This window comes from Talpa occidentalis, unplaced genomic scaffold (assembly GCF_014898055.3).
Source record: "Talpa occidentalis isolate TD23 unplaced genomic scaffold, MPIMG_talOcc4v2.1 talOcc4.12, whole genome shotgun sequence".
Taxonomy (NCBI): Eukaryota; Metazoa; Chordata; class Mammalia; order Eulipotyphla; family Talpidae; genus Talpa; species Talpa occidentalis.
Window position 1 is genome coordinate 9,743,248 of NW_023601212.1, and position 13,286 is coordinate 9,756,533.

At 48.4% G+C, this 13,286-nt stretch overlaps 1 protein-coding gene across 5 annotated transcripts in view; it reads right to left on the reverse strand.

Annotated features, from left to right (window-relative positions):
- The window catches only part of RANBP3 (RAN binding protein 3), a 53,554-nt gene extending 48,430 nt beyond the window's left edge, over positions 1–5,124 (reverse strand). For 2 of the 5 annotated variants that reach the window (XM_037505174.2, XM_037505172.2), the window contains exon 1: positions 5,007–5,124. In XM_037505174.2, coding sequence (XP_037361071.1) covers positions 5,007–5,028 — 22 coding nt within the window. In that variant the 5' untranslated portion in view covers positions 5,029–5,124. The remainder of the gene's footprint in view (positions 1–5,006) is intronic. The other 3 variants (XM_037505175.2, XM_037505173.2, XM_037505176.2) reach the window with 2 other exon arrangements.
- Between the last annotated feature and the right edge of the window lie 8,162 nt (positions 5,125–13,286).

The following is a 13,286-nucleotide window of genomic DNA, read 5'->3' on the forward strand; positions in this document are numbered from 1 at the left end:
TGACACCCCTCAGTTACCATAAAGTTCCACCTGCTGCAGAGTTAAGAAGCACTGGAGAGTTGAATATAAACATTCAAACAAACCCTAGAGTTAATTTTTGCCATAACTCCATGAAAAAAATTTCAAACTGTTGTTCCTCCCTTATCTAAAAACCTTAATTTAGGCAGGGGAAGAGGGTCAAGAGAGTTGTATGTACTGATGATCCCAACTGTTTGAGTTCTAGTTCACCAATGAAAATTCAGGTGTATCTTATCCTCTCAGAGGTTAAGTTTTAAATCAACAAGGTAAAAATTGAGAAAAGTCAAACCACTAGAAAATTTCTACCCTGACATCTGGTCACTAGTTCTCAACTGGGAGTTTGCCCACCAGTGGACACTGGTCATGTCTGGAGATGGGTGTGATGACTGTGGGAGGGTGCTACTGACACCTAGTGGGTAGAGGTAAGGGAAGCTGACTGCATCCTACAATGCACAGCGAATTATATGGTCCCCAATGTCTATAGTGCAGGGACTGAGAAATTCTGAGCTAGATGGCTGTGCAATGAAAGGCAAGACAGAACCCAGGAGGGCTGAAGGTCCACTTCCTACTGGTCTCCCATCATGGGCTCAACCAAGATCCACCTTATTTGTGAGGAAGAAACACCTGCACCATTCAGACTCCTCTCTTTATGCCGAGCATTAAAGTACATGTGTCTGTAAGTCCCCTTGTAGTAAAAATAGCTGTTGACTGTTTATTACTGTGTGCTGAGATAGGTGATAATTAATTTACATGCATTAATTGACCCAATGCTCACAGCAACCATGAGATAGGTGTGATCACCACTATTCCCATTATACTGGTGGGAAACTGAGATTCAAAGGGCTTAAGAAATTTACTAAAAGTCAATCAGATAGTACACAGCAAAATCAAAGCACAAACCCAGTTCTCTATGTGTCCCTACCCTGGTTCACTCTGCAATGTCTGAGGATAGTTTTGGTTGTCACAAGCCCTTCCAGTAGGGGATGTGGAGGGTATGTGCTCTCCTGGCATCTAGTGGTACTGTCAGGGATGCCAGGACACTGTTAAAATCCTACAATGCGCTTTGAACCAGAATGTGAACAGGGCTATTGAGAACCCCACTTTAAAATATCTCTCAAGTGTCTGTTAGGCAAGATCCCAGGAATTCATATGTGTATGGTATCTCTTCATATTTGGATCTAGAATTCAAGATTTCCTTTAGCTCAAATACACTGTGCTTATCCTCTTTTTACTTTTTATGAGGGATAAACTGTCTTCAAATCCTGATGTCTGTCAACAATGAATGTAACCCCAGAGCAAGAATGAGTCTGGGATGTATAAATATTAAAATGCCAAGCAAGAGCCACTATCCTTGGGCACAAGTCACATGCGTGCATGCACACACACTTTCTCTCTCCCAGGAGAGGCACTCCAACTGGACTTTAAAAGTCAGAAACTGTACGACAACCAATAAAGGGAATAGCTATGACCATCCCTTAAGAGATCACCATGGCAACAAGGGCCAACAAAATGCTGTACTGAGTACACAACTGGAAACATTTCTTGGTACACAAGCACAGAACACCTCACCTGTACCATTCGGGTACTTATCAACAGCACCTGTGCTGCTTTTTAACTGTAGAATTGCCTAGAGTCACCTAAACACCTCACAGAATGGGGGGAGGGGCAGAGACTGAGCATTTGTGGTTTCAAGAAAACTTATTCTCTAACAAGCTTGTTCTGATGCCCAGCCTGGGTGGACAACCTTTGCCTCAGACTCAACCATTGCCTTAGGTGGCAACGGCTGAGAGAAGAGGGACAGACGGTGAGGTGAAGCTTGATCAGCTTAGGATCCCAATCTGGAAAGAGGGCATGTGGCTAGAACTTGAATAGCAAGAGGGAAGGCACTGTGTGGGGCTGTCCCTAAAGTTTTAAAATGCATAGACAAGGAAGTCTCAGTGGGCTGTTCAAGCCACAAGTAGAAATGGAGTTGAGAAAAATGTAACAACGAATTAAAGAATGGCAGACATGTGAGGCAAGGCCACTGAGATGTGACTTCCTGAGGACAACCACGCTAGACCTAGAAACAGAGACAAAAGTACTAGGTGAGAGTGGTAGGCAAAAACATTTCATTTCTCTATTTGACACATATATGTTCCAATATGCAATTTCCAATTAGCAGCTCATATGCTAGAAAGGGTATCCCTGGAAAACAGGAATCCATTTTCTCTTTGTGCCCAAAGGTATACCTCACACTGAGATACGCCTCACTGATTCATTCATTCATTCATTCATTCATTCATTCAACAAACATTTCTTGGATACCTACTCTGTGGTAGGCACTGTTCTAGGTGTAAGGGATCCATCAGCGATCATGACAGATAAAAATCCTTGCCCTCCTGGAGCTTATATTCTAGTGAAGAGCCAGTCAAACAAACCAGTAAAACCCAACATGTCAGATGGTGGTAAGTCAGCTGCCTAATATAAAACAGAGTAAAGCAGATAGGAAATGTGAATACAATTTAAAATAGGTGGCCAGAGACATTCTCAATATCAAGTACCATTTAAACAAACACCTGAAGGTGAACGAGCAAGCACAGGAATATCTGGGGGAAGAATATCTAAGACACAGGAACCAGAAGGTCCAAAAGAGAGAGTATATGGACCATTTTAGGAATGCTGAGAAAATAAGGGTGAGTCGGGGGAGAGAGGGACAAGGAGGTAGCAGAGAGCACCACTCTGCCTTCTGAGCTATGTTGTTAAATGGCTAACAGTGGCAATGTTGGTGTTGAGAAGTGATCACCCTCTGGAAATATTTTTTTTTTCCCCTAAAGATTTATTTATTTATGCATACAAGAGCTGGAGTACAGGCCAGAGGTGTGGGGGTTGAGAGGATTCACCAAAGACAGAGTGGGGAGCAGAACAGGTAGACTCACTGAAATACACTGCTGAGGGGAGCAGCAGGCTAGACAGAGGTCTGCTGCACCATGTGGGTCTCTCCCTGGCTGGCCGGGGGATCAAACTTGTGCTGCAGTGGCTGCAGACAGATTCATAAGGTTGTGTCTTAACCCCTTGCGCCACCAGGGAGGCCCCCTCTGGAAATATTTCTAAGGCAGACCCGACAGAATTTCCTGTGTGTATGAGAGAAAGAGGAGTCAAGGTTTTTTGGCCTGAGAATTCAAAGAATGAATTTGCCATTGACCACAACAGAAGAAAGACCGTGGGAGGGACAGGTAGTTTGAGGAAAGAGGGATTTTGTTTTGGATGCACCGCTGATGTGCCTACCAGACATTCAAACAGAGATATCAAATATGATGTTGGATATGAGTCTTGAGTTTAAGAAACTGAATGGGCTGAAGATGAAAATAATGTCACAATGATTCCCATTTAGTCAGTCCTCCTACCTTTAACTGAGTCTTATGAACTAGAATGCTTCAACCCTCTGGGACTTGGGACTCTCTTATTTATTTTTATTTATTTTTTTAAAGATGTATTTATTTATACATACAAGAGCTGGGGGTACAGGCGGTGGGGGGGGGGCAAAGGGGTGAGAAGATTCACCAGACACACTGGGGAGCAGAACAGGCAGACTGACCCAAGTACACTGCTGAGGGGAGCAGCTGGAGAGTCAGGAGAGGTCTGCTGCGCCATGTGGGTAGCTCCCTGGCCAGCTGGGGATCGAACTTGTGCTGCAGAAGTTGCAGATAGGTTCATAGGTTGTGTCTTAACCCCTTGCGCCACAAGGGAGACCCAACTCTCTTATTTTAATAACAGAAATGCGCCATAAAATGGCCAAAAGACCACCTGATTCACATTCCTGCTCCTTACTAGCTGCGTGACTTGTCTTGGATAAGGAACGTAACCATTCTAAGTCTGTTTCCTCACCAAGAGAAGAGAACTAACAGCACTCTTGAAGCTTTTGTGAGGCGTATTACCCAGATAACATATGCCCAGAGTTTAGACATTACCTGCTACCATCCCAAATGCCCCACCAGGACGAGAACTTACTATCATCATTCACACATACATTAGTGTAGTTCAATACGGGAACCTCAGACCACACTCCAACAGCCGGAGCATGGTATGGGGACCCAAGGCCAGACAGGTAGATAGCTTGCCTGTAGTTTTGCACTTAGAAACGGAAGGAGCTAAAAATAGGCCTGGGAAGTTCAGAAGCTAAGGCCCTATCAACACCACTGTTGATTTAAGCAGACATCAGTTTACGAAGAGCTTCCCTGAGGGCTTAGGAACTGCAACCTTGTCAAAAACGCTCAGGTGGGATGTCAGCCATCCACAGAAAAGGGAATAACACATTCTCTGTCGATCTCTCTCTCTGTTAGTTCACAAAAAAAAGACCAAAACCAGCCAGGGATTTCGGCGGCCCACATCCTGCGGCCCGGCCTAAATGAAGGGAGACGATCAGATCGCCACGAAGGAGCCGGGGGAACTGGCGGGAATGGGGGTGGGGAGGGCAGGGCGGGGGCAGGGGGGTGAAAACAGACCGGGTGTCTCCGGCGTGGGGGAGGCCATAGGAAGATGAGAACCACACAGGATTAGGGGGTGGGTCGGCTGGGTAGGCAGGAGGGGAAACGGGAAAGGCTGGGTCTCTAGGAACGAGGGGGCGGGGAGGGAGCGAGGCGCGCTCCGGCCCACGACCAGGCCCTAGGGTCTATTTACATCCGAAGCCCAGGCACTCAGACCGCGCCTCCTGCCCCCTTCCACTCCGGACCTGGCCTGCGAAGCGGAAGGGCCTGAAGGCCGCCGTCTCAGTGGTCTCCCCGGCTCTCCGGTCCGACGGTGGCAGGGCTGGGACTGCCGGGAGTGAAGGGGCCAGGGAACCCGGCCTGAGGGGACGCAATGGGGGGCGGCTATGGGGCCCGCTGAGTCTCTGTCCCGAAGCAGACGGGACCTCCGGACCCCGGCTTGCCCACCCCTCAGGCCTGTGGGCCCTGAGCCGCCCCCCGCCCGTTCTCTGACTGCCAGCTGGCCCCCGACGGCGCCTCCCCTACCTTCGTTCGCCAGGTCCGCCATTTTACTTCCTTAAGCCCTCCCACAAGGCTCCGCGCCGGCCCGGGCTCGCCTGCTTTCTGCCAGAAACTCCCCGCGCGTGCGTACTTCCCAAGCCGACTCCAAGAGAGGCGGGCAGATGGCGCCTGCGCGTTGAGCCCGAGTCGGAGTCGAACTCTAGATCGCTGTCCAGACCTGGCCGAGCTCCGAGCATGCGCCTGCGCACTAACAGCCCCCGCCTCCTTTTCCCGCCGACCGAGGGGGCGTGGGCAGGGTGGGCGCATGCGCATCGGGCCTCGCGCGTCCGGCTGCGCGGGAGCGACGTTTGTGTGAGGTTCTGCGGCTGGAAACGGGTCTTGACGCCCCCGTTTTCCGCTTGTTTCTCCCTAGTGCCCCACTGTGGGAGGGTGAGCCATCGAACGAGACCTCCTTCTAGGTAAATCCCTGGGTCTGCCTGGGACTTTCCTCACGAAGCCCCCGAGGCCTGAGGGAGCGATCTGAGGGGGAAGGCCTGCGGAACGCCCGTCATCTCGAGCCTCAGTTTCCCTTTCTAAGTCCAGTGTGTCCGGCAGACCCTTTCTGGCGGCCAGGTAGAGAAGTGGGGTGAACAGAGGCCTGAGGTTGAAGAGCACAGACCAAGGGAGAGGGCCTCACGCGAGAATGGTAGGTAATGTTGGCCAGATAATATCCTTGGTAATTCTGATCAATATCACCGTAGATACTCTTGCTCTCCGCACTTGCAGTGGTAGCGAGAGAAAAGAGGGGCTTCTGTTTCATAGATGACACCTGAATCAATTAAAGATGATATGCCCTTCAAATTCATATCCAGAATTTAATAATTCAAGGGCAATGACATATCTCCAAAAGTAGGGGGCTTTCTACCCATTCTTTGCTACCAGAAACTGGTCAGAATGAGTCCTACCAAGCATACCCCTGATTTTATCACCAATTCCAATTAAGTGTAACTTGCATTAAATACCGTATATCGTCATTTAAAACAGAACACCACCAAACCATCAATAGGAGGAGATAATATATAAATAAACCAGAAAACAAAAATATTAAATTCTGGGTAGATCCTGTTGCCTGGCAAAGTGCTGAACCCCAAGCCTGATTTTACTTTGATATAAAGGGTGATTAGCAAAGTATTAGCGGCATATTAAAAGCATCACTCAACTGAAGCTTTCTCCTTGACTTGAGGAGTGAAAGAAAATTGAAAACGTAATAACTATAATCTTTATGACTTGGTGTCATTTAATGCCATGTCTACACATCTCCTCAAGTCATTTCATGCACCACATTCATTCCACATTTTGGGAAGCTCCCAGCAACATGTCATCACTTGCTAAATATAATGCAGTTGTGGTTTTCCAAGGGACATTGACAAGTGCTAAACCTGTGAGCTTGATGAGCTAATATCCATAGTTTTTACAGTTTTTACCAGTGCCAATGGCTGCCAACAGCCTCAAAGGCCTTCCTTTGCTTGCTTTATCTGGTTTCTAACAAATTAACTTTGCCAATACTTATTAATTAAATATTTGTTGAGCACCGAATGTGATGGTTTTAAAACATAACCCCAAATTCTTTGGCCTTCTTCCCAAATCTGTTCCCTTCCCTTCATGGTTTGGTTATTGGTGGAGCAGAAGTGTTCAGTATGTAACTTGTAACTTGGAGACTGGGTCACCACAGGGATGTAATTCCTGCTGGCTTTATGGGAATCCTTGCTCTTAAAAGTCTTTAGCCGTTATCTAAAGCAATCTAGCTGCCTTGCAGTGCTATACAGTTCTGTATGACAAGGATACATTCTGACAAATGGGACATGAGGTGATAGCATCATTGTGTGAACATCATAGAGTGATTACACAAACCTAAATGGTTAAATCTACTACAAACGAAGGCTGTATGGTATAATCTGTTGGGGCCACCATTTTATATGTGGTCCATCCTTGACCAAACTGGAAGGAAGTTGAGGCCACAAATGCAAAGCCCTGAGTAAGAGATGTGTGGCCACCCTCCGGCTGTTCCAGCTGCAGCCACTGACTGATGGCATGAGTGACCCGAGTTCTGAGAGACGAGCCCAGCCTAGCCTGTCCCATTCCTCAGCCAAAGAAACCATGAAAGATAATTAACAGTTGCTGTTAGAAACCACTACATTGGGGAGATATCTGTGAAGCAGCGATATCCACCACACCTCCTATGCTTCAGCAGGCACTGTTTTACAAGTTGGGGTGCCCAGGATGAATAAGATAGACCCTGTCTTAATGTAGCTTTGCATTCTTCTCTGGGGAGACTGACCATAGACAGGTAGCAAAAATAATTTGAGAGAGTGGCAAGTGCTTCCAAGAAAACAGCACATTGTGACAGTAACAGAAAGGGGGGATACTTTAGATTGACTGATCAGGGAGGTCTCCACTGAGAGGGTGACATTCTGAAAGAAGAGCTTCAGGGGAAGCATTCTAGACAGTACAGTGAGTGCAAAGGTCCTGAGGCAGAAACCAGCTTGGTGAGCTAGAGGAACAGTGAGGAGTTCAGCGTGACCTGGGCAAGGTGAGTGAGGGCAGAGGTGAGAATTGAAGTCAGGGACATACATGAAGGGCCTTGTAGGTCACAGTGAGATGTTTGGGCTTCTTCCTAACAATGATTAGAAGTGAGGGCAAAGGAGGGATCCAAATGGTTTATCCTGAACTGCTGATCGGCCTCTCTGGTGTCTGCCTCCTCTTGGTCCACCAGGAGACAAATCAGAGGACCCCTGGCACTTGGACCAAGCTCTGAGAACTGTGAATTGTCCTTCTCTGCAGCCAAGTTGGAAATGATTTCTGTTTTTGGACTCCAGGATAAAGGTCAATCACAGCTACAATTCAATTATTTTTTTGTTGTGGGCAGAGAGCTGGTACGCGAAGTGTCTGCTCTGCCAGTCTCAGGCTGAGGTCAAGACTTGGAGATTAATCAAACACAGTGCCTGCCCTGAAGGAGCTCAGAGCAGATGGGCCTGATAGGAAGTCACCCTGGGATGCCTTCTCCTCTCAGCACCCATTGTGCTGTCCCTCAGCCCACGGCTCCAGCTCTGACAGCTGGATGCCCCGTGTGGCTGACGTGTTGTGACTCAAGCTGGGTGCATCAGCTCCCCTCACCCTCATATTCTGCAGGAGCTAAATTGGGTATGGAACTTGGAGGAAATAGCCTATTTATTATAATTTTAACTTTTTCATTTTAAAATAAATTCACACAAAAGTTGCAAAAACAGTACTAAGAATTCCATATAGCTTTCATCTACTTCCCCAGATATTAGCATATCATATAACCACAGTGCAATGATCAAAACCAGGAAGTTCACATTGATACAATGCAATTCATTAACTATAAACCTTGTTCAAATGTCATCTGTTCATCTCTAAAGCTCCTGCCCCCCTCATTCCAGGATCCAGAATAGGATCCTGTGTTGGATGTCATTTCTCCTTAATCTCTTTTAGCCTGGATCAGTTTCTCAGTCTTTTTTTTTTTTTTTGTCCATGACCACATGACCATTTGGTTTTGTTTGATGTTTCCTCTTGATTAAATCCAGGTCCTCGGTGTGCACATGACGCAGGAGGCACATGACCTCATCTCTACTGTTACTGATGACAACTGAGATCCCTCAGTTTAGATGGTGTCTTCCAGGAGGCTACTTTGCCTTTTGTAATTATTACCTTGTGGGAAGACACTTTGATTCTATATAAAAGAATAGTGATATTTGAGGAAGAGAAGGGGAGTGGGAGAGGGAAAGAGGGAAGTAGCTCATTCACAGTGGTGCCTGTGGTCTTTCCTATCATGCTTTGCTGCACTTTAGTAAGTGAACCGGCCTGATTTGGCAAAATCTGGGCTTGAAAAGAGCAGCGTGAAAAGGAAGCGGTTGTATCAACAGTGACCACTGGGGGGCAGAAGAGGACTGGGAGCAATTCGAAGCCCCACTCCAGGGGGGAAAAAAAGCTAAATTTACAAGCACTCAAATACATCCCTTGAGGTCTGGCTTGTGGAGGGGAACCAGGTCAGGCAGGCGCTAGCTACATCTTACAGGTGGAGAATGTCTTGGCTGCAGTGTGCTTGCTGCTTTCAGGATCATGCTCCCAGCACTATGGATACATTGCCTCTAAGATAGGTTCTCCAAGCTGGGGGGATGCCAGGAAGTCTGGGAATCCCTTCTGAAGCCAACTGCAAAATTCACAAGAACTAAAGTCGTATCGGTTTGGACACTGGGTGTAAACCTTCAAAAAACCACCTCTGGCAAATGTAAACACATCAGGAATTTCCTGGAAAGTTATGAGGATGCTGGTATGACCAAAGAGAAGAGAAGAAACCGAAGCTCCAGTGGGATTTGGAAGTGGAAACCACTTAGCAGAAGTGGGTACCTCCCTGAGAAAGCCGGAACTTCAATTGCTCTCAGTCTTAGTCATTCAGCCCACAGTTCGGATGCCAACGTACCATACTGGAAGGGCTCAGCACGGGTGCCCCGCACGCTCTACCCACTTCATACCTCCAGCACATGTTTATTGTGCAAGAGCCTCGAGGTGCCCAGTGACTGGTCTGAGATGCCACTGAGTGTTGATTTCTCTGGACAGTCACTCCTGAAAGAAACCCTAAGTCCTCCCTAGGATCTAGGATTCCCTCTATTGCTTCCCCCATTTCCCCTCCAGCCCTGGTCTCCTTCCAGATACTTTACTGGTCCTCCCACACACCAAGCTCATTTCCTCCACTCAGAAGTTCTCCTTGCGAACTTGCGTCTCCCCCGCCTACGCAGAGATGAGGTTTCAAACCCATGGCAGAAAGGTCATTCCTCAAAAAGGAAATCAGGGTGCTCTTCAAAAGCAGGTAGGATGGGTGCTGGGTAGCAAAACCCCACAAAGTTTTATCATGGATGATTCTAGAAGGGATCTGTGACCTCAAAGTAGGTTGAGAACTCTCTGGTGTCATGGCTTTTGAGATATATATGCGTGTGTATGTATACACACACACACATATTTTATGCTGCAGCCAGCACCACACCACGCATGCACACTCGTGGCCATGCTTTCATTAGTGCTGTTTTGGTCGCCGATGGACCATGCATGCGATGGTGGTCACACAACTGCACACGTAGCCTGGGTCACAGGGGGCTGTGCATCTGGGCTTGTGCGCTTACACTCTGTGCCATGCCGACAATGATGAACGCGCCCATTACGCGCCCATTTTTGAGAACGCGTACCCCTCTTAAAGCTATACAGGACTGAAATGTATGCTGAAATAAAAAATTTAGTCACATTTATTACACTGACATTCCTGGTGCTTTTTCTTTTTTCTTGTCCATTAAAAATAAGATTAAATTAAAAAAAATAAGATTAAATTGTCGTGACCCGTAACTTGCTTCCATAGCCCATTCAGCCTGCTGCGGAGCTTGTGGTTCTAGGGGACACTCACTTCTCATCATCCTCCACCTTCACCCCTGAAACTCCAAATTGACTCCTACTCCCCACACTTGTATGATCTTAACAAGTACCTATTTGAATTCTTTGCTTCCGGTGCCTTCATATGCATCCTCTCTGCCAGATAAATTTTTCTAAAGCTGAGCGTTGGTTATGGCAGAAATTCTGGTGGTGGCTTCCAGAATGACTTTCATTTTCTTCACCTTGATCATTCCTTGTCATTCTTCTATGTTGTCTCTCTTTCCCCTCCTCTCCAGGATCACCATGAGTAGTACCTTCTCCCAGAAACCCTCCTCATTCACTCACGCACTCACTCACTCACTCACTGTTTGCTGAGCACACACTGTACAGATGTGGGGAATCCCATACAGCACTCAGCTTTCAGCAAGACTGAGCTACTCACCCACAGAGAAAGATTATGAGGAAGACTGACGCGTGAATGATTACAATAAATTTGGTAAAGGGGATAGAGTGTATAAGAAACTTCCAGGAAGGCTTCCTGGAGGAGGTGCCTGCTAAAGAAAGAGTTATATGTGTGAAGATGTGGGACTTGGGTGGCAAGAGTAGTGAAGATGGAAGAGCATGAAATAAAGTGAGTTCCAGGAACAAGAAGTCAGAGCATCGCGTGGGTAAGCGTTTGTGCGAGGCACAGGATGAAGGGTGAATGACAAATGACATGGACGTCAGGGTTGAAAAATGCAGGAAACTGGTCATGAAAATGATTTAACCCAGTGGTTCTTAGCTGGGGTCAATTCTGCTCCGGGTGTCACTGGGTGACATCTGGAGACATTTTTGATTGTCACATCTGAGGGGGTTGCTTTTGGGGATTGAATGGATGCTGCTCAACACCCCGCAGAGCTCAGGACTGCCCGCCCTAAAGATCTGGTCCCAAATGCTACTAGTGTTAAGATGAAGAAACAATTGAAGGCTTACCCGACTTGTTTCTATGGACCAAATTATTCAAATCTCAATGCTTTGGATTTGGTATCTTTATTATCTTTTTTTCAGATGGGGAAATGGGTCTAAGTGATTGATCTGAGGCCACAGCTCGTGTCCCAGCTCTCCCCCACACTGCTTCTCCCGGCCAGAAAAGGTTGGGGGGTGGCAGGGAGGTAGGAGAGAGGGCATTTTGAGGAGGCCAGAGGGGTGGGGGAAATGTGGCATTCCTGGGTTTCTGGCCTTAACAGTTGGATGGGTGGGGATGGGGGGGGGGGTGCTATAATGGAGATGTGGGACGGCCTGGCCAGAGGATGAGGCTCCCATGAGGCTCGGAGCAGCAGTGGATGGGCAGCACCTGGAGGACTGTTCCCACGGTGGCTGTGCAGGGGGTGGTGGAGGGTGTGGAAAGGGAGGGCCTGGGGCAGGACCCAGAGAGGCAGGAGGAAACCGGGCCTGGGAGGACACTCCCAGCCAGGGAGAATCCTCCCCCCTGGCATGCCCGTAGTTGGTGCCTATGTGTGTGAACACCTCCCTCAGAGTTCTTGCTGCCAGAATTCCGGAAGTCAAGGCATCTTTGAGTCTCTGGCTTAACTGAACTCTGGTTGGGGCTGTCAGTTCAATAAGAGCAGCTCCATGATCACCAGGTGCCCAGGCTATTCTGTCTCATTGCTTTGCCATCTTGGACCTCGATGTCTACCTCAAGGTCCAACGTGGAAATTGGTGCTCCAACCATCACATCTGCATTCCGGATAGCAGCCTTGATTTTACCCTGTGTACAAGGGGGCTGGCACCTACCTTGAAGAGTGTAGAAAAGGGGGTTGGACGGACACCTCTAGTGCGGAGCTGCTGTGATTAGAACCTCGCAGAGGCTCGTGGCAGGATTGGGTTTTCCTTGTGCAGCACCTGTGCTTCTAGGCCCTCCCAGAGGGCCCTCACGGACTTCACGACCTAGAGGTCTTCCGCAGGCTCTCCTCCTCAGCTCCTGGGGCAGTCGTCATGGGACATTGCCCCTCCTCAAGTGCCTCACTCCCTCACCAGCCACTCAGTCCTCAAGGATAAGACTTGGGTCTCCTCCCCGAGGGGCCCTGTTGTCCCTGCACCAGGCCTGGCCTTCCCAAGGGGGAAGGCTGGGGGCAGCAGAGGCTGCAATGGTGAACTGTGGGATGAGGGGCAAGTCGGGGACCCATGGGTTCTCAGAATTGGGCAGGGCCCTGGCGTTGGGCTGGAGAGGAAGCAGCACAGTTAGTGATGTCCAGGAGTTCCCTGGAACTGACCACAAAATTTGTGGCACCAGTGCAAAATGAAAACACATCCCCTCTGTTCAAAAATAAAGAATTCCAAGATGGTGACAGGGGAGCATTAAGCCAAGCACAGATCCAGATTATTCCCAGTCCAGGGATAATGGACTATTTCAGTGTCGCTGAAGGGCCCCAAGCTGTCTTCCTGGGACAGAGGGGCCTGAGACCAGCATCTGGGCACACGTAGGGTACCACTCTGGTACCTAAGAAACAGCTTGTAGGGATAGCTGCCTGGGAAGTGCACCCAAGTTTCTGGAACAACTTCCCACCTGCGGGCCCTTCCTGGTTCCTCTAATCCCTGTGTTTTCCCTGTGCCCAAGTCCCTCGAGAGGGTGGCTACGGCCACAGGGGTCCTCCGCTCCAGTCCCATCCCTCCAGCCAGATGGTCTATGGGCAGGACCCAGGCACTGACAATTCTGGAACAAGCTCACGCACCGGTTCTTGGGGGACTCTGAAAGCCTGGACTGAGAACAACTTATTTTACTACATCTGAATGAGTCCAGTGTGTTCACCTCTGTAAACACGAGACAGCAGCCCACCTAGGCTAAGAACGGTTTTCTTGCCATCTTCAGCCATCTGGAACACTCTCCAGAGAGCCTGAGCAACGTTC